Here is a 20708-nt window from a genome sequence, read left to right as displayed (position 1 = left end):
TGGTGGTGGTTGCGGTGGCAGCTGAGGTGGTTGTGGTGGGAGCTGAGGTGGTTGTGGTGGTGGCAGCTGAGGTGGTTGTGGTGGTGGTTGCGGTGGTAGCTGAGGTGGTTGTGGTGGTGGTTGTGGTGGCAGCTGAGGTGGTTGCGGTGGTAGCTGAGGTGGTTGTGGTGGCAGCTGCGGTGGTTGTGGTGGTGGTTGTGGTGGGAGCTGAGGTGGTTGTGGTGGTAGCTGAGGTGGTTGTGGTGGCAGCTGCGGTGGTTGTGGTGGCGGCGATGACGACGACGAGAGAAGTCATGAGGTAGAAGGGAGACCACGACACCAACACCAGCAGCAAAAACCGCGGCGAATTAAACGAAATTTTCTCTCGACTCGGTGCATCAATGAGGGGGGTGGTGGTGGTTTTACCTTCGCCTTTCCCGCTTCAACCTTCCTGCGTCGCTTCTCCTCCTCCATAGCTCGGCGATAGAGAGAGAGACCGCGTTACGGATGCATGCCAAGCAAGAATAACTTAAATTAGTTGAAGAAGTAAAACGAGTCGCGAGCGGTCGCGTTCACTTCCTCCGCGCGGCTTCTCCCCCTTTGCAGGCTATGGCCGCTCGAGATCTCGCGAGAACTCTGGCCCACCTGTGCGCCAAATCTCGCGAGCGTTTGTGTTGGCCCCTCCCCCTACCGCCCCCCCCTCCTCCCCCCCCGGACCTCGTGGCTCTCACCTGTGCCAGGTGATGATGAGTGCTGACGTCACCGCTGTGTATCGTGGTGGGGGAGGCCACTTCTCATACTCTTAGGTTTTTCGGTAAAGTCACGTAGGTAAAAAATAAATAATAAAAATAGAAATAATAATAGAAAATAAATAATTATTATTTTAGTTTACATTATTTATTTGAAACCAAATAAATAAAAGATAAATAACAACAGACAAAATATTTATTATATTATTTTTATTAGAACTAAATATTTATTATTTTATTTCTGTTATTATTTCTATTATTTATTATTAATTATTTTTTACCTACGTGACTTTACCGAAAAGAGTATGAATCCTTACAGTCACGAAAGCTTCAAATCTAGGCCACTCCATACTCATGATTGGGTGATGATGCTGCTGCTGCAAGGACTACGTTGGCAAGCGGTGGGCACGATCACAAATAACACAGCAAACTATGATTGTTTTTTTACCCTTTTTATCTGGCAACAAAACTGACACCTTTTTTTACAAGGAGTCATGTTTGCATTGACCACAATACCTGCGGTCGGAATGCAAACAAAACACACAACTCTGATAATGTATGCACTGTCCTTGAAATTGATTGGTCCACACCCGAGACAGCTTTTCTTAGAGCCCTGTCTCACATGGTGTTGCACCAGATAACGCCAAAATACTCCTTGTAAAAAAGGTGTGAGTTTTTTTGCAAGATAAAAGAGTAAAAAAACTATTATCATATTTTGCTACTGGCAAAGGAGGGTCCAATGGTGTAAACACAGCAAACCTCGACACATTGGTCAATAACCCTGTTGCCTTTAAATGTAAAATATATAATTGGTGACGTTTCGGGCAATGGCCCTTGTTGCCTTGGTGTGGTCTCGGGGCTGTTTTTGTTTTTCTGCCTTGTCCAAGCTTGCATTTGGTGCTGCCAAATCGGCGGCAATTTATGTTTTTGTGAAAATTTGTTCTTCTTTGCTTTATATTTATGTATGACGACTTGCTTACCTATTCTCTATTTGCTTTTACAGTATATCGGGGTTTTTTGTCAAGAGCTTCATAGCTCATGATTCCTCCATTATTCCGATTCTCGTTTTTGTTCTATGAAGGGCTATTGCCTGAATTCTCGCATACAGTATTACTAAATATATTTAGTTTCCTTTTAAGATAGTGTTATTGACGAATGTTGCGCTTTTATTGATACACAGCTCCGCCGTAGTAACGTGGAATGCAGAACCCTCCTGAAAAAAAAGTCTTAAGATTGAGTGAGAATTTTCTGTGTAAAATCAACTTCGTTAATATTATAGATATTATTAAAATATGAATTTGTAAATGTCCAGGAATGCTGAAAAGGGAATATAAAGCCCAGTGACTGTAAAAAAGTAGAGGGGTGGCAAGAGCCAGCGATCTGACTGGAAGCTAGCAACACCAGTGGACACGTGCTTGTTATTAATCATTGATAAACAAGATAGCCACGGACATCGGTTACCGGGTTTCCAATTCAATGTTTGCCGAATGCGTAGCCCATTGCCAATACACTGCTGGATAAATGCCTCCCCCCACGCTGTCGGTCATAGGGGTTGCTTGACCATACTTCTCCACGTTGGTCAGGGCGAGTTGAAGGTGAGACAAGACCAGTATTATGTCCCAACAAAACACACAACTAATAATTTAAACAAAATTAAAGGGTTTTTTGGGGTTAGATCGCGTATTTTTTTTAAAGTGTTATTAAACCCGTTACCAGCCGACAGCCAATTAGTAAGCTTTTTCACGTAAACAGAACATGCCAATTCGTTACTAGTACAGCACAACAATGTGTTAGAGAGCAAAGCCACAACATTTACAATTTAAAAACTTGTATTATGGATATTGGTCGCGGAAGCCTACGTGTTAAACTAAGAATTTATAAGATGCATTATAATCATCCATAGCAGTGACTGTCAGGAGATTGTTTTGGGAGTAGGTACGAGGCCCGCAGAGACATTTCCACAATCAGTCTTGATATCAGTGGCTTGGCCACATCGTGTGCCGGTGTTGGAAATGCACCGAGACCATAGCCCAGTGAAACGCAAGTGCCGAGCTGCTCGGTGGCAGGAGATTGGGTAGTGGGCCCCCTTCTCATTTCTCATACAGTTCCAGGCAGGAATAATGCCAACCACGATCCACCGCTGGTTGACATCACAGAACATTCCACTGTGCATGTAACAATTTTTTATATATATTTTGTTCATGGGTAATAAGTGTTATTTCCTAATTTCTTACGCCTCAAAAGTATATAAAATGGCTATTATTCAGCACAAACTTTGCTTTTGTGACCAGGACAGTGATATTTTGAAATGTACCTATTTTCAATGAGAAAACGGGCGAATTTGTCTTTTCGTTCACATAGTCAGATAAAAACAACATATGAATAAAAATGTACATGTATTTATACTAAAGTAATACAAAAATTACGACAAAAGATTTAGACACCAAGGTGCACTACCACAGGCGGGACTGGCCACAGCAGACCGAGTTTTCTGTGGGGAGGAACAATCACGAAAAACTACTAAAGTAATAAAAAAATTGGTGCAATTTTTGTATTACTTTAGTATAAATACATGTTAATTTTGATTCATGGTTTTTTCTGACTTCATGTGAACTAAAGACACCGTTTTATCATTGAAAATAGGTCAATTTAAAAATATCACTGTCCTGGTCACAAAAACAAAGTTTGTGGGGAATAGCCATTTTCTATACTTTTTTGGCATAAGCAATTACGAAATAAAACTTACTACCCAGGAACAAAAGCTGTGTTACAGTGTTATCAAACGGTGCCAGCTAGTGCTCATTTCACCACCCCTGAATGGCTGGGCTAACCCTGGGATGGATTCACGGCAATATCGCAATGCATTTAACCCTATTCACTATCCAAAATGTACATGACATCTGTCAAGCTGCTGATTAATGGATTGCCTACCTATGTCGTAAGAGTTGCAGTCGTAATGTGACCTTGATGGCCACCCATTCAATATCATGTGCATTCTGGCTGATGTGGTAATAAAGTCTCTCACACATCATGTCAGTGGAAGAGGGGTTTGCCTGGTCCCTTTGTTATTTTCCAGTTACGCAATGGTACAAGGGACACAGGCGTTATACATTTGTAATAATGCATATATGTTCTGCCATCGTGAGGCCCATTTATAAGTGTGAATATTTGCCAACAATTGTTTCAGTTTGCAGTCTCTAAAGCTCAAATGATCATGGGCCGAAGGTGTTGTGAACTTACTGACATTTTGAAGGACACAGTAAATACATGGAACTTGTACAATTAATCCAAACGTAATAATTGCGTTACCTGGATTAATTTTACAAAAAATTGTCAGTGGAGCGCGTGCGTTAGTTGCCATTTTAAAACTAAATTAAACTGAATTCTGCACAAAATGTGCTTATCATTCACATCTCATTTAAATCCATGAACACAGGTGTCACATTTAACATAGTTAAAAATACATTTCAAAGGGATGTATGTCTTGTCCAACATGAGTCGACATTCAACATTCTTAGTGCTTTAATAGTTGTTTCTCAGTGTTATTGCGGTAATCCTCTTAAAACTAGATAATTGGCATGCCTGGATTACATTCTTTTAAAAGAGATTAGCATGTTTTCATCCATATTATGAAGGTCTCTCAAACAATGTGCTTCTTCTCATATTTTTTAAAATAATAAAACATAAAGAGATCCATGTAGGCCAGGATAGCATGTCTGAAAGCGATAGAGGTAAAAAAATAACACTGTAACATTAAGTGAAAAAATGTGTAGTGATACAAAATAAAATATTTTCGTGCATTTCTCAGATTCATTTAAACACGTTCTTAAGTGAAATACTGCAACAAGTGCTAAACAGAGTAGTGGGATAATTCGTTTAAATCAGGTGGTCGGGAAAATGAACTGGGTAAAATTGATTCAAACCTTACTTCATCTTCAACTAAAACAGTGATAAATGTGCAACTGTGGGTATTCATTTTCTGCGGAGGTGTGCGGGGAGGTGCGGTCGAGCGTGGCGGTGTTGGAAGCATCTGAGAGCAGGCGTGGGTGGCTCCGGTCGTGCAGCGCGGCGCCGCATCATGGTCTGTGCGCACGCATCTTCGTGCCGACGCTCAAAAGCCGTGCACCTTCAGCTGGTCTTCCTTGGCAATGCCAACCTTAGCACGAAATAAATAAATATATCAATATCTCCCCCTCTCGCATTGTCAGTGTTGCCACTCGCTGGCATACATCCCAGGGATTATTGTGGTCATGAGCGTGCATAAGAATGCGTGGAAAAAGTCACGTGGTTTTTGGAAATACTTTCGATTATATTCTTGGTTCTTTCGGTAAAGTCACGTAGAAGGGAAGTAACAAAATAATTAAAAAACTATTAAACAATAAATATTTTTATTATTTTATTACTTCCCTTCTACGTGACTTTACCGAAAGAACCAAGAATATGAATCCCTGCAGTCACGAAAGCAATAAATCAAAACTTTAAATTATGTCGCCGAAGGGCAGGCCCATGAAATATTCGTACATTTGGTGGGTAGATGACTCCCGGTTAATGCTGTAACAGAGCACTGAGCCAACACCACTGACATTGAGTTTGAATACGGGCAACTATCTGTGATTAAAGGGCAACACGTGTATAGTATTTGTCTGGTTATTCTTCGCACGAAAAACATTACTAGTTAGTATTACTGCACTTGTTTAGCCAGGAAAGTCTCACTGAGTCTCAACAATATTTTTCAAGAGGGACCTGCAGTTTTCGCAGAAGAGGGCTACGATTATTGTTTTACAATTAAGTTTTTTTCACATTTGAAATAATTTGGACCGTGAAGCTGGCACGAAAATGGCCTACTCGTCTTCAGATGACGGCTCGGATTTTCTAACGCCCACTGCGAGGCTGACGGCACTTATTTAATGGTTAATGCACCCATAGTGTTAACCAGGGAGACCATTCCGAATTCGAACCACAAAGCTTTGCAACAGGTAGTGAGAACAGGCTACCAGTTGTCCACGTCACCACTCCAAACACGTTTTTTAAACGCAACGTTTGTACCTTTTTAATGGAGAAGCATAGAGAGAGATGCTTTGGTGCAATGCATATAGCAACACTGGACTTTCCATCCAGAGGCGCCGGTTTGATTCCACCTCCCAGCACGGTAGTCGAAACAATGGGGCACGTTTCTTAACCCCCCCCCCCCCCACCATAGAACCCTCATCCCCTCTCTCCATCCAGCAGTATAAATGGGGACACCAAAGTAAGTCGTTCAGCAGGGCAAGTGTGGTGGGGTAAAGTGTGAATATTGCCCAATAACTCTACAGCTCCCTCTAGAGGAGGTCCAAACGAGAGCAGTGGCTTGAGCAAGCCATTGCAGTCCCTCACCCTGATGTTTTATATAACCATAAAAATGCATTCATGACGAACATTCCACTGGAATCAATAACCGATTCCTCACTTCAGGGAATTTGTAATCAATTCTGAAAACGGCTACCAGTTATGTAGACAACCCCCAAAAGTATACACATTCATGGGTAAAATTCGATGCTTGTAACATGAGCTTTAAAATCAAATCGATAATAGCCTCTCCTTGACCTTCATGTGTATAGTAATAACCCTTTGCCGTGTACACCGCGGCAGAATGAATGCATCACCACTCTGACAGTTCATCAATAGACTCCCATCATCATCGAGCGTTACGCTCAGCTTCACTAGGTCAAACGCATCCCTAGGGTGTACGTGCACTGCAATAAGTGATTGACCTATCGGTTAGGATGTGTTTTCTGGCTACCTTCTAGTATGCGTGGGGTTTCTCTTGACACGGCCTTTCTCAAACACGAATTTAAAAAAAACGCATGACTTAAAATATATTAAACGTTATAAATAAGCTCATCATATCGTACTGTATTTGTAAAAATACAGTTCGTATTCGCAAGGTTACGAGTTCATATTCCGGTTGGTCAGAGGTCAAATAACTCAGCCTTTTATCATCAATCTGGGGTCCGATAAAATTGGTACCACTCTATGGGTAGGTCAACAGCGGCTGTCATCGAGCGAAATTCACTTCGGTCATTGGAATTTCGAAAGGGCACCGTCGACTTTAGGTTGTGGACAGCGAACGAGCAGCCACATTTGTGATTCGTTTTTCACCATCGCCGTCATCACCATCACCACCATCAGTGGTGATGGCGCGGTTGGCAATGGCACGGACCCTGATGCAAAGAACGAAATAGATCCTCCTCCCCTATAAATTGTCCCACTCGTCGTTGCCAGGGCATGGGCCGGCCCTCTTGCCCGTGTGCGCTTGTGCGCAGTTGCACCGCCTGCACACTCGATTGCTACCAATACCTGCCACTCGCTGCTCAGTGACGGCAACGTCACCACGTGCATTTTGAGGTGCATTGAAAAATGTTGATTCTCCGACTGATGCTCCTGCTGTTGTGGAGTGACTCATGCAGCCAGAGTTGTGGTGGTACGTCGTTTATTGTGAAAATTCGGTCACAGTTCCTATGATCACTGTTCCATTGCTTTTATGGCTTTATTTTGGTGATTTTCGAAAAGTTTTTGGTTTGGCCATGTTTGTTTGTTGTAGTACAGAGTTAGACTGATGGCCTTAATCTAAGTTGTCTTGTGGTTGTTGTTGTTTGACTTGCATCCCACTGGGATTTTTGCACAGTGTTGGTATACTGTGCTTTTTCTGCAATATGTTGCTGTCTTTTCTTGGATTTTCTGTTTACACAAAGTCACAGTCACTTTAAGATGTTTTCTTGTTCATGTTTTTTGTTTGTTGCGGTTGCATCCGATTCAAGAGCCGAATGGCTCACAGAGCTATACCTAATAAATGAAAATTGAAATAAATTAAAATGAAACTTGAAAATAAAAATGAAACTTGAGGCCACGTGCACTTTGAGGCCACGTGAAGTGTCGAAGGCTCGCTGCTGACAGGTATCGGGACAGACCCAGCAGGTGCCATGGGTTGGCCAACTGAGATGACCTCAAGATGCACCACCAACATTGGTACATTCCCATCCGCTCGTTTCTGTGAGCGTCGCTTCTGTGACCTCCAACTACCCAGTAGCGTCCTTCGATAGTTACGCAACTACCATTACCAAGCATCAACGAAACCACTTCACGCCACTATCACATCCATCACAATGACCACCACAAACACAACCAACGTATGCCACCAACACCACCATCAACTACCACTTTCGCACCTTCGATTATCACTGTTGGCTACGTAAGGTGCGAAAGAAGTTGCGCATACGGTACGTACATCATAACCGTGACAATGACCCTATTTATTGTATCACCATAATCAATCCATCGCTATGGCCACTATGGCTTTACCCATAACCATCAAACCCAGTCACCATCATACTTATCATATTCATCATCACCACCACCACCAAGTCACCTCCATGATAACCACCACCACCAATATCCACCAGGATCACCAACACAATCACCACCAGCACAACCACCACCATATCTTCACCAAAGCAATGACCGCAATTATCACCACCTCCATCTCCACCAATAACAATCACCACCATCATCACCATCACCACCAATAACAATCGCCCCATCACCACCAGTGCCACCATCACCATCTCCACCAACAAAAATCACCAGCACCATCATCACCACCAGTGTCACCACCACCATCTCCACCAATAACAATCGCCCCATCATCACCACCATCACCACCACCAGTGCCACCATCACCATCTCCACCAATAATAATCACCAGCACCATCATCACCATCATCGTCACCACCAGTGTCACCATCACCATCTCCACCAATAACAATCGCCCCATCATCACCACCATCACCACCACCAGTGCCACCATCACCATCTCCACCAATAATAATCACCAGCACCATCATCACCACCAGTGTCACCACCACCATCTCCACCAATAACAATCACCACCATCATCACCATCTCCACCAATAAAAATCACCAGCACCATCATCGTCACCACCAGTGTCACCATCACCATCTCCACCAATAAAAATCACCAGCACCATCATCACCACCAGTGTCACCACCACCATCTCCACCAATAACAATCGCCCCATCATCACCACCATCACCACCACCAGTGCCACCATCACCATCTCCACCAATAATAATCACCAGCACCATCATCACCACCAGTGTCACCACCACCATCTCCACCAATAACAATCACCACCATCATCACCATCTCCACCAATAAAAATCACCAGCACCATCATCACCATCATCGTCACCACCAGTGTCACCATCACCATCTCCACCAATAAAAATCACCAGCACCATCATCACCACCAGTGTCACCACCACCATCTCCACCAATAACAATCGCCCCATCATCACCACCATCACCACCACCAGTGCCACCATCACCATCTCCACCAATAATAATCACCAGCACCATCATCACCACCAGTGTCACCACCACCATCTCCACCAATAACAATCACCACCATCATCACCATCTCCACCAATAAAAATCACCAGCACCATCATCGTCACCACCAGTGTCACCATCACCATCTCCACCAATAAAAATCACCAGCACCATCATCACCACCAGTGTCACCACCACCATCTCCACCAATAACAATCGCCCCATCATCACCACCACCAGTGCCACCATCACCATCTCCACCAATAAAAATCACCAGCACCATCATCACCATCATCGTCACCACCAGTGTCACCATCACCATCTCCACCAATAACAATCGCCCCATCATCACCACCACCAACACCACCACCGGGGCACAAGACGACCATACCATCCCCTCACCGAAAGACTGGAGATTCTGGATCGCTGACACACGACAGACAGACAGATCGTGCCCCTCTTCTAGGCAATGTCCCACCTTCCCCTCCCCCCTCACTCACTGCTCCTTCTCTTCCCCAGGGCGTGCCGTTATAAAACAACAACAAAATCTCCGCCACCCCACCACCACGTTCCGCTTCACCGCCAAACGCTGCAACAACAGCAACAAAAAGCCCCACACACACACAGAGGGGCAACCACCACGTGACGTCAGAGGGGGCAGTGGGGTGAGACACCAGGCGTGCGTGCGGGTGACATGACGTCACAGCGGTCGCCTCGGCGACGAATTTTAATAACGGCGGGGTGGGGGTGACGTCACGCCTCGCGACGGATCCGGGAGACGAGGTTTGTCAAGAGCGATGACGTATTCGTTACGGGGTGAGACACCAGGCGTGCGTGCGGGTGACATGACGTCACAGCGGTCGCCTCGGCGACGAATTTTAATAACGGCGGGGTGGGGGTGACGTCACGGCTCGCAACGGATCCGGGAGACGACACGACGTCGCCCTTTGAACAGCAATGACGTCATTGCGATGGGCCAATGGCGTTGCGTCATCGTGCGCAGCCTTCAAAGACCACGTGTTTGTGTGGTGGAGTTCAAGGTGCACCTAGCCTGGCACAAGCGTCGTGGTGACGTCACTGCCACTTAGTGGCGAATGTTGCTGTAGCGTAGCGCGTATCGCGCTGCGTAACGAACACAAACGACCAGAGTTCGACTCCCGCTCACGGCCAACACCAGTGACGATTATCTGATCCGGTGCTGGGCTTCCCCTAGACAGACTCGGCCTTAAATGAGTATCTGGTGCGGTGTGTAAACATCAGCACTGGGGAGACAAAGGCAGACGGGCATGATGCTGGCCAACCACCCCAAAGTGTCGTGTTGGACTTCAAAAGGTGCTCGCCAATAGGAATTGGCCCATCAGTTTAAGACTCCAATGGGGGGATCATTGTTTAGGTGCCGTTGGTGCAAGTTAAAAGTATGTTACGATACTCTTTGTTTTTTTCGGTAAAGTCACGTCGGTAAAAAATATATAAAATAAATTAAAACATAAATCACGTTTCAGAAGCAACCATCATCAGGTGTAGACTGCTCCAGCAACATTACCGAGGCGTATTTGCGGGAGCAGTCTACACCTGATGACGGTTGCTTGTGTTGCTTCCGAAACGTCGTGATTTAATTTATTTGTTTAAATTTATTTTGTATATTTTTTACCTACGTGACTTTACCGAAAAAAACAAAAGTATGGATCCTTGCAGTCACGAAAGCTTCAAATCGAGAAGTATGTTACGAGCCAATGTATTTCCACGCCAAAACAAGAGTAACAGAGTACAGAAAAGCTATTTTATTACGGTGTTAATTCGAATATTCTCACAATTTGGAGCCTAAATTCAAAGGTCTTTTTTTTACGATTCCCAGTATGTTGTCCGTCTCAAACACTGTCTTGCTCCAATTGCCTGCACACTTCATTTTCATATAATGGTATGCATAATAAGGATAGTGAAAGAAATAATATCACTAAATTGTCATTTGCATTATATATATTTTCATAATGCCAAGTACATAGGAAAAGCTTTTCAATGTGCATACCTTTACCACGCATTTCATTACATCTTGCTGTTGCAAGACGGCAGGGTTCTTCAAATATATTATCTGGTGGGCCACAATATAATTAGTGTGCTGGCGGATTGCGTAACATGTCACATTTACAAACGTTAAGACGTCCACGTGGTATGATTTCAAAAACGTCTGTACATTTGACCACAAATCTGCATCTCTTATCTCCAAGTCTCATCTTTATCGTCTATTGTTGATCTGAGCAATCTCTATTTCTTTAAGTCTTGGTGGACCCTAATGTGGGCCATTTCAATAGCCCTCAATGCCACATTTAGCCCGTGGGCTACCACCAGTCCGAGCTCTGCTGAAAGACTCGAAAGCAGTGTTAAGAACATGTTTCAGACCTGGTATCAACTGCATTTACAGCGAACATCAGCTGATGAAAACTGTTCATATACCAGTTTTTCTTCTAAGACACCACCTTGCAAAATATCCACAATTCATACCTTTTCCTCACATTTCCTTTTCTCTCCAGGACCCCTTTCACTTGAGATGTTTAATCATGGACTTAGTTATCAGTTCCTATTGATGTTGCAAACAATAAACTTTTGAGCACTTCCAGCTCATTAATGGCCGTCACTTGCGGGCCTGTCAGGTTGAGAGAAGGGCGAGTGGCCAGCAAGGAGGGGGGGGGGGGAAATCGCACAGGGGTGCGTGAGCACTCGAACCACCGCCGCCGAGGGAGACGGCACTGATTTGCGACTCATTAGGTTGCTGTTTAGAGATACAAAACTGGCTTTTATCTTGTAAACAAGTACCTTGGTTAGTCTGTCCTCAAGCTCGACGGTCAAGTGTTACTACAATAGTGACATCACTGGCAATTAATATTATCTCAAAGATTTTTAAAGGTGTTTACAAGTGCTCATTTGGGGTAGCACCACCCTTTACATTTTCAATGGACAAGTTTAGCAAATGTGGGAATTTCATTTGCAGAGATGCAAATAATTGCAGGTATTGAGACCGAAATTTAGCGAAAATACGGGTTCATGTTCTTTAAAGTAAAATTGGTAGCTTCCATCATATAAAAAATAAACTTTTTGTGGCAATAAAGAAACCCATATTGATAACCTTTGCATTTCTTCACTCGTCATGGGCTACACTGACCCCGAGGTCCCATAAGTCCCCACCAGCTCTCACATGAAACTGCGTTGCGACGTCATTTTGTCTGTTGAAGGCGAGCGACGAGCTGTACACGATGCACTAATCAAAGTTTTGTATCTTCTGTTGTCGTCCTTGCTGCGCTTGGATGACAACAGAATGATCCGCGCCAGGTGGGTCGCGTCATTTATGTGTGTAGCGGGACGGAGTCGCCAAAAATAAATTTAGATTTTGACTTCCGTGTTATTTGGACGACAGGTTTAACACACTTGTTCAAAACCGGCCCCAAGCAAGTTGGCAATTTCTTCCCGTTTCCTTTCTCCGGCATCGTCCTGAAATGCGATGTCCTCCGTGGGATAGTGGATGACAACGTCTTTGCTGCTCGACTCGTCGGCAAAGTCATCCAGCTCGGTCTCGTGCAACAGACAAATGTTGTGGAACACACAGGCCGTCATGATCACATCCACCATTCCGTTCATGTCGGACATGTCCAGGTACTTCAAGCGACAAAACCGGCCCTTCAACATGGCAAAGGCCCTCTCGATCACGCTCGTGGTGGATATCTGCACAAAGTTGAACTTCTGCTCACGATCCGAGAGCATGCCGGTCTCCCGATACGGCGTCATCAGCCACGACTTGAGGTAATACGCACTGTCCGCCACCATGTGATACTGAAGGGGTATCGTCTGCTCAGCCTCTTCAAACAACGGGGACTTCTTGAGCACGCAGAAGTCCGTGATGCACCCGGGCCAACCGGTGAAGCAGTCGAGGAACTTGTAATTGGCGTCACACACCGCCTGAAGCACCAGTGAGAAAAACCCTTTGCGGTTGTAGTAGTTTTCTGGGTTCAGCGTGGGAGCTTTGATTGCGATGTGACAAACGTCCAGTGCGCCAATTATACCCGGAAAGCCCTTCTGGCGCTCAAACTCCGCGGCGATGCCCTCGAAGTCTTCCGGCGAGGGCCAGACCAGGTAGTCCCTCATGAGGTTGTTGATGGTGGCGGCGCACACCCTGCGCAGGCACGTGAGCACGGAGGAGCGCGGGATGCCGAAGCGTTCGCCAATCGTGCGCAGGCACTCGGGAGTGGCCAGCGTCCACAGTGCCACAAGCAGCACCTTGGTGAGCGGGATCGGGGGGCGCCCCCCATGGTAGGGCTCCGTGGGGAACTCGGGGCAGCGCGCCAGCTGGCTGACAAGCACGTCGAAGGTCTGGCGAGACACGTGGAAGTGGTGGCGGAACACATCGGGGCTAACTTGAGGGATCAGCTCCTCTGTGCTCTGAATGATGCTCGCCACACTCTCGGAGCCCTGCCTGCAAGTCATTGGAAGAGAAAACAAAACAAACAAAAAAGTTAAGAAAATCAAGAATTTTTACGACTCCATAACGCTTTACAACACGTGTTTGTCCTCAAAAGTGTTTTTACAGTATGAAAGTGGTTCAGCAAAAAAAAACCTCGTTTGCATATTTGCGTCGTGTTTGCTCTCCATTAGGTCTCCCGAGATGTGGGCAACCCTCAAATCAATTTAGTTTTCAAGAGGTCATCAACACAGCTTTATACCAAACTAGAGCAACGCGAGTTGTAAATCGTTAGTGTACGGTGCATTTGAGACTCGTGTCTGTCCTAGCCCGACACATTGTTCTTGAATCATGCCATTCCTGGATGAGGGCCTCCTCACGGTGTGCAAGTCGTGGGGGTTATGTGACCATACTTCACCCTGGTCAGTGCAGGTTCGTGAATGTGGGGGAGCAAAGTGCTCCACTGTAAAATTGTCTCAGCCCTGCCCTCTGCTGCCTACGATGGAGCCCTGCGGCACTACAGGGTGTCCCATAAGTCTGGAATCACGGGAAAAACTAAGAGCCACCTTGAGCCTGCAGAAACAAAACAAAATATTAGTTATTGTTCCTTATGAATCCAGACGTATGGGCCATCCTGTATAATAACAACCTGTGCATGGTGGTCGCCAACCCAAGCCACTCTCCAGACTTAAACCTGCTGCTCAGCTTCCGAGATCTGTATGCTTTTTTTAGAGACTCATTCTTAACTCCCTACTTGCATTAGCTGAAGCCGTGAATTAGTAGCGCATTTCGCGAATCGCTGCGTCAACGCTACCCCACGAGGCTACTTGCGTGCAAAGGCCCTGTAATGTAGTAAAAGTGCACCTAGCCTGGCACAAGCGGGGCGCTGAGGTGGCCAGCTGTTAACCCTCTCGATCCCGACCCTGAAGCCTGCTGTGTATTTGTAGTTTGCGTGTCTCTCTCTCCCCGTGCATTTCAAGTTCATTGATTAGGTATAGCCATGTGAGCCATTTGACTCTTGAATCGGGTGCAAACGCAACAAACAAAAAACATGAACAAGAAAACATTTTAAAGTGACTATGTGACTAAGTGCAAACAGAAAATCCAAAAAAGACAGCAAAATATTGCAGAAAAAGCACCGTACACCAACGTTGTGTGCAAAAATCCCAGTGGGATGCAAGTCAAACAACAACAACCACAAGACAACATAGATTAAGGCCATCATTCTTACTCTGTACTACAACAAACAAACATGGCTAAACCAAAACACTTTTCGAAAATCACCAAAATAAAGCCATGAAAGCAAGTTTAGAGTATTCGTTTGCTATACATTTCCACGCGATTAGCCACTTAGCCGAGCTATCATTTGCGGCAGGTCGCTTCTTAAAATATATAGCTCAGCAGGGCTTACCTAAAACAATAACAAATAGTTTAACAAGTAATAGTTTAACAAGTAATAGTTTAACGACCGTTGCGTGGTTACGCCACCGGAACCCCTGCGGTTGTTGTTGTTGTTGAACGGTAGTACAGTAGTACACATGTGGCAAGCACCGGCAGAGCAGAGCGGCGACCATCAGCTGTAGGTCGTCGTCTTCGGGCGCCTCCGAGTCGGAGAGCAGCAGGCGCTCCGACTCGTCCATGGAGGAGACGATTTCCAGGATGAGCGACACGAGCGCCGCGGTCACCGGGTCCAGCGCGGCCTTCTTCACCACCGCCACCGCCGCCTCCATCTTAGCTTGGACACGTGGGGGGTGGGGGCGCGTGGGGGAGTCACGTGGGGGAGAAAAGAGGCGGGGCGCGTGGGGGAGTCACGTGGGAGAAAAGAGGGGGGGCGCGTGGGGTGATCACGTGGGAGAGAAGAGGGGCGGGGCGCGTGGGGTGGTCACGTGGGAGAGAAGGGGGCGGGGGTGTATCGGGTCGTCACGTGGGACAGAGGAGGGGCGTAGGGTGGTCACGTGGGACAGAAGGGGGCGGAGTGCGTTGGGTGATCACGTGGGATGGAAGGGGTGGGGCGCGATTACGTAAGACTGAAGGGAGCGCGTGGCGTGGTCACGTGGGACGTGGAAGCATAAGATGATGATCACGTGGGACAGATTTACCAAATAATCAACTTTCTTTTTGCCATCCATAAATTATTTTATTTATTTGTGGTCTCACCTAGGCCTCGGCAAGGTAAGGTAAAAGTTAAACGGTAAAAAAAACAAGAGAAACGTTACCCTACCTTTTACCTTACCACAATACAATCGTGCTACCCTACCTTTTACCCTTTAGCAAGTAAGGTAAAAGGTAAAAAAAAGAACGAGCCTATTTTTACCTTACCTTTTACCCTTATCCCATACAAATTTCGCGATTACAGGGTAATTACTGGGGTAAAAAACATGGAATTTTTTTTTTACGATAAATTCTAGTTATTCATTTTTCGATTTAAAACTTTCGTGACTGCAGGGATTCATCTTCTTGGTTCTTTCGGTAAAGTATCGTAGAATGGAAATAATAAAATAATAAAAATAAAACATTACATAATTCTCACGACGTTTCGGCCACAACGCAAGCAGCCGTCCTCAGGTGAAGACCAGGTCTGTCGGGGAGACAGCGTCTGAATGAAACAGCACCATGCTTGGAGCGTATATTTAATCTGGGTTAGAAGGAGGGGAAAGGGCGCCTTGACAAAATAATTTGCATATCAAGAGGAATTTAGCATATTTATGGGAAATGCAGGTATGTGATTAGTACTACTTATGCCCATGCATTATGCAGGATTAGCAGCATCAAAGGGAGGGGATATGGGAAATGCAGGTATGTGATTAGTACTACTTATGCCCGTGCATTATGCAGGATTAGCAGCATCAAAAGGAGGGGATAGGGGTAGCATTAATAAAGGGAAGGAGTGTTAATAGTATGTAGCTGCAGTAACTAAAACCACCACGTATATAACTAAAGTATAAACTACATAGTATCATCAGTATACTAAATATACTCTACAATAAGCTGAGTTACTAACAGTACGTAATACATTACAATTCTACGTCGTAAAAAATATGATATGCTTCCATCTAAACTGTATTCTCTTACATCACACGAGTCAACACCGTACTATAAACTGCCATAGACAACCCTGACATTAAATTATATACTGTATTGCTATACCTTATACATTGTAATATTACACTATGTATTATTCTACCCACCCTAATGTATATCACACTGCTGTATATGGTACAGTGTATAATAACAAATAGTATAAAATTTATATACTTAATACAATGACACAAAGTAATATATAGTATCGTAATTGTATAGTGAAGGATGTTGAGTGGAGTTTGTCTGGTGCCAGGATGTAGAGTGGAGGTTGTCTGGTGCCAGGATGTAGAGTGGAGTTTGTCTGGTGCCAGGATGTAGAGTGGAGTTTGTCTGGTGCCAGGATGTAGAGTGGAGTTTGTCTGGTGCCAGGATGTAGAGTGGAGTTTGTCTGGTGCCAGGATGTAGAGTGGAGTTTGTCTAGTGCCAGGATGTAGAGTGGAGTTTGTCTGGTGCCAGGATGTAGTGTGGAGTTTGTCTGGTGCCAGGATGTAGAGTGGAGTTTGTCTGGTGCCAGGATGTAGAGTGGAATTTGTCGAGTGCCAGGATGTAGAGTGAAGTTTTTTCTGGTGCCAGGATGTTGAGTGGACTGGTGCCAGGATGTAGAGTGGAGTTTGTCTGGTGCCAGGATGTAGAGTGGAGTTTGTCTGGTGCCAGGATGTAGAGTGGAGTTTGTCTGGTGCCAGGATGTAGAGTGGAGTTTGTCTGGTGCCAGGATGTAGAGTGGAGTTTGTCTGGAGCCAGGATGTAGAGTGGAGTTTGTTTGGTGGGAGGATGTTGAGTGGAGTTTGTCTGGTGCCAGGATGTAGAGTGGAGTTTGTCTGGTGCCAGGATGTTGTGTGGAGTTTGTCTGGTGCCAGGATGTAGTGTGGAGTTTGTCTGGTGCCAGGATGTAGAGTGGAGTTTGTCTGGTGCCAGGATGTAGAGTGGAGTTTGTCTGGTGCCAGGATGTAGAGTGGAGTTTGTCTAGTGCCAGGATGTAGAGTGGAGTTTGTCTGGTGCCAGGATGTAGTGTGGAGTTTGTCTGGTGCCAGGATGTAGAGTGGAGTTTGTCTGGTGCCAGGATGTAGAGTGGAATTTGTCGAGTGCCAGGATGTAGAGTGAAGTTTTTTCTGGTGCCAGGATGTTGAGTGGACTGGTGCCAGGATGTAGAGTGGAGTTTTTCTGGTGCCAGGATGTAGAGTGGAGTTTGTCTGGTGCCAGGATGTAGAGTGGAGTTTGTCTGGTGCCAGGATGTAGAGTGGAGTTTGTCTGGTGCCAGGATGTAGAGTGGAGTTTGTCTGGAGCCAGGATGTAGAGTGGAGTTTGTTTGGTGGGAGGATGTTGAGTGGAGTTTGTCTGGTGCCAGGATGTTGTGTGGAGTTTGTCTGGTGCCAGGATGTAGAGTGGAGTTTGTCTGGTGCCAGGATGTAGAGTGGAGTTTGTCTGGTGCCAGGATGTTGTGTGGAGTTTGTCTGGTGCCAGGATGTAGTGTGGAGTTTGTCTGGTGCCAGGATGTAGAGTGGAGTTTGTCTGGTGCCAGGATGTTGAGTGGAGTTTGTCTGGTGCCAGGATGTAGAGTGGAGTTTGTCTGGTGCCAGGATGTAGAGTGGAGTTTGTCTGGTGTCAGGATGTAGAGTGGAGTTTGTCTGGTGCCAGGATGTAGAGTGGAGTTTGTTTGGTGCCAGGATGTAGAGTGGAGTTTGTCTGGTGCCAGGATGTAGAGTGGAGTTTGTCTGGTGCCAGGATGTAGAGTGGAGTTTGTCTGGTGCCAGGATGTAGAGTGGAGTTTGTCTGGTGCCAGGATGTAGAGTGGAGTTTGTCTGGTGCCAGGATGTTGAGTGGAGTTTGTCTCGCGCCAGGATGTAGAGTGGAGTTTGTCTGGTGCCAGGATGTAGAGTGGAGTTTGTCTGGTGCCAGGATGTAGAGTGGAGTTTGTCTGGTGCCAGGATGTAGTGTGGAGTTTGTCTGGTGCCAGGATGTAGAGTGGAGTTTGTCTGGTGCCAGGATGTAGAGTGGAGTTTGTCTGGTGCCAGGATGTTGAGTGGAGTTTGTCTGGTGCCAGGATGTAGAGTGGAGTTTGTCTGGTGCCAGGATGTAGAGTGGAGTTTGTCTGGTGCCAGGATGTAGAGTGGAGTTTGTCTGGTGCCAGGATGTAGAGTGGAGTTTGTCTGGTGCCAGGATGTTGTGTGGAGTTTGTTTGGTGGGAGGATGTTGAGTGGAGTTTGTCTGGTGCCAGGATGTAGAGTGGAGTTTGTCTGGTGCCAGGATGTTGTGTGGAGTTTGTCTGGTGCCAGGATGTAGTGTGGAGTTTGTCTGGTGCCAGGATGTAGAGTGGAGTTTCATAATCAACGATTTTTGGGTTTAGATCGCGTTTATTTATAAATGTGTCGTAACCCTCCACCACCCGACACGGCCAATCAGTAAAAATGTGTCACGTTGACAAAGACAAATAGTTCACTGCGTTAGCCCACCGGTGTGTTGAAGCAACAACATTTACAATTTGAGTACGACGTTTCGCTGGTAATTGCAACCAGCATCATCGGGCAATTCGCCAGAATGGTGAGGCTCTCCTGTGTCTCCCGTTCTTATATAGAGCAGCAGCAGGGTGACGTCATCATGCTGCTGCTCTATATAAGAACGGGAGACACAGGAGAGCCTCACCATTCTGGCGAATTGCCCGATGATGCTGGTTGCAATTACCAGCGAAACGTCGTACTCAAATTGTAAATGTTGTTGCTTCAACACACCGGTGGGCTAACGCAGTGAACTATTTGTCTTTGTCAACGTGACACATTTTTACTGATTGGCCGTGTCGGGTGGTGGAGGGTTACGACACATTTATAAATAAACGCGATCTAAACCCAAAAATCGTTGATTATGAATAACATTGGTCGCGAAAGCCTACGTGTTAAACAGAGTGGAGTTTGTCTGGTGCCAGGATGTTGAGTGGAGTTTGTCTGGTGCCAGGATGTAGAGTGGAGTTTGTCTGGTGCCAGGATGTAGAGTGGAGTTTGTCTGGTGTCAGGATGTAGAGTGGAGTTTGTCTGGTGCCAGGATGTAGAGTGGAATTTGTTTGGTGCCAGGATGTAGAGTGGAGTTTGTCTGGTGCCAGGATGTAGAGTGGAGTTTGTCTGGTGCCAGGATGTAGAGTGGAGTTTGTCGAAACGTCGTGAGAATTTTAATTGTTTTATATTTTTATTATTTTATTATTTCCCTTCTACGTGACTTTACCGAAAGAACCAAGAATAAGAACCACTATTATTCACTCTTGTCACAAAGCACTTGGCCAAGCTGGACTTGCCCAGTCACTGTTCAAGTTCATTTATTAAGTTTAGCCCTGTGAGCCATTCGGCTCTTGAATCGGGTGCAACCGCAACAAACAAAAAAAAAACCAACGAGATAACATGGGGGAGATAGTCCCGACCTCATCTCTCCTGACAGAGTTTAATCGTTATAAGCAGACCAATATCTCCGAGAACTGGGAAGTGGCCACTCATCTGTGGAAATATGATCTCGTGTTGCAGACTCCAGGTTACGAGACTGGTTATGGCCACATATGTATCAAGGCTCGGTCAAATCTGGCTGGGAACGGATTTGTGCAAAGGTTTTCTGGGGACACAAATAACCACCCACATGATGGCAAGTATAGCTGGCGATATCTGATTATCTTGGTCATCAACTTTTTCTATAATGAGCCAAGAATGTCTGTGTGTCCTGTCGGCCAGCCCCCCTCATTAATACTCATGAACAGGTGACGTTCTCCACAAGGACCCTCCCCCTCATTAATAATCATGAATGGGTGACGTCACTCCACATGGAACAGTCCCCAACATGAATAATCATGAAGGTGACGTCTTCCAAATGGACACCCCCTGCATTCATAATTAGCGGGTGACGTCACTCCACATGGGGGGCCGAGGCACCTCCTCCCCCCTCAAGGTCAACTGACAACCCTCACTACAAAGGCGTCACGTGGTCTCCGTAACGCTGTTGAGACATAGAAGTAAAAAGGACGTCATGATGAACCAGGGATTATAACCTTAAAATGAAATAGGTCTGTGACCGCGCCTTACAAATTGCACAC

The 20708-nt window shown here is 45.7% G+C and overlaps 2 protein-coding genes and 1 long non-coding RNA gene across 8 annotated transcripts in view; all 3 read right to left on the bottom strand.

Moving 5' to 3' along the window:
* LOC133357857 (A-kinase anchor protein 9-like) overlaps positions 1-593 on the bottom strand; it is a 49025-nt gene extending 48432 nt beyond the window's left edge. For all 6 annotated transcript variants that reach the window (XM_061576003.1, XM_061576010.1, XM_061576026.1 and 3 more), the window contains exon 1: positions 406-593. In XM_061576003.1, coding sequence (XP_061431987.1) covers positions 406-453 — 48 coding nt within the window. In that variant the 5' untranslated portion in view covers positions 454-593. The remainder of the gene's footprint in view (positions 1-405) is intronic.
* Positions 594-4113: 3520 nt separating this feature from the next.
* On the bottom strand, positions 4114-9562 carry LOC133358712 (uncharacterized). Its single transcript, XR_009757114.1, has 2 exons — positions 9520-9562; positions 4114-4884 (listed from the first exon to the last, which is right to left on the bottom strand). It is a non-coding gene; the product is annotated as an uncharacterized LOC133358712 (long non-coding RNA).
* Positions 9563-10875: 1313 nt separating this feature from the next.
* LOC133357805 (putative nuclease HARBI1) lies at positions 10876-15342 on the bottom strand. The gene is made up of 2 exons (XM_061575943.1): positions 15116-15342; positions 10876-13579 (listed from the first exon to the last, which is right to left on the bottom strand). Exons 1-2 carry the CDS (start codon positions 15292-15294, stop codon positions 12529-12531), a joined length of 1230 nt encoding a protein of 409 aa, XP_061431927.1. The 5' UTR covers positions 15295-15342; the 3' UTR covers positions 10876-12528.
* Positions 15343-20708: the final 5366 nt, after the last annotated feature.

This window comes from Lethenteron reissneri, chromosome 7 (assembly GCF_015708825.2).
Source record: "Lethenteron reissneri isolate LAM-NWPU_2019-01 chromosome 7, ASM1570882v1, whole genome shotgun sequence".
Classification (NCBI taxonomy): domain Eukaryota; kingdom Metazoa; phylum Chordata; class Hyperoartia; order Petromyzontiformes; family Petromyzontidae; genus Lethenteron; species Lethenteron reissneri.
The sequence above is the reverse complement of the archived record's forward strand: the minus strand, read 5'-3'. Positions and strand labels throughout refer to the sequence as shown.

Excerpts from the sequence above, each read along its gene's own strand:
- LOC133357805 (XM_061575943.1), bottom strand. The coding sequence starts at position 15,294 with ATGGAGGCGGCGGTGGCGGTGGTGAAGAAGGCCGCGCTGGACCCGGTG. Across the intron at positions 13,580-15,115 it reads GTCGCCGCTCTGCTCTGCCG|GCAGGGCTCCGAGAGTGTGG; the intron begins GTGCTTGCCACA and ends AATGACTTGCAG.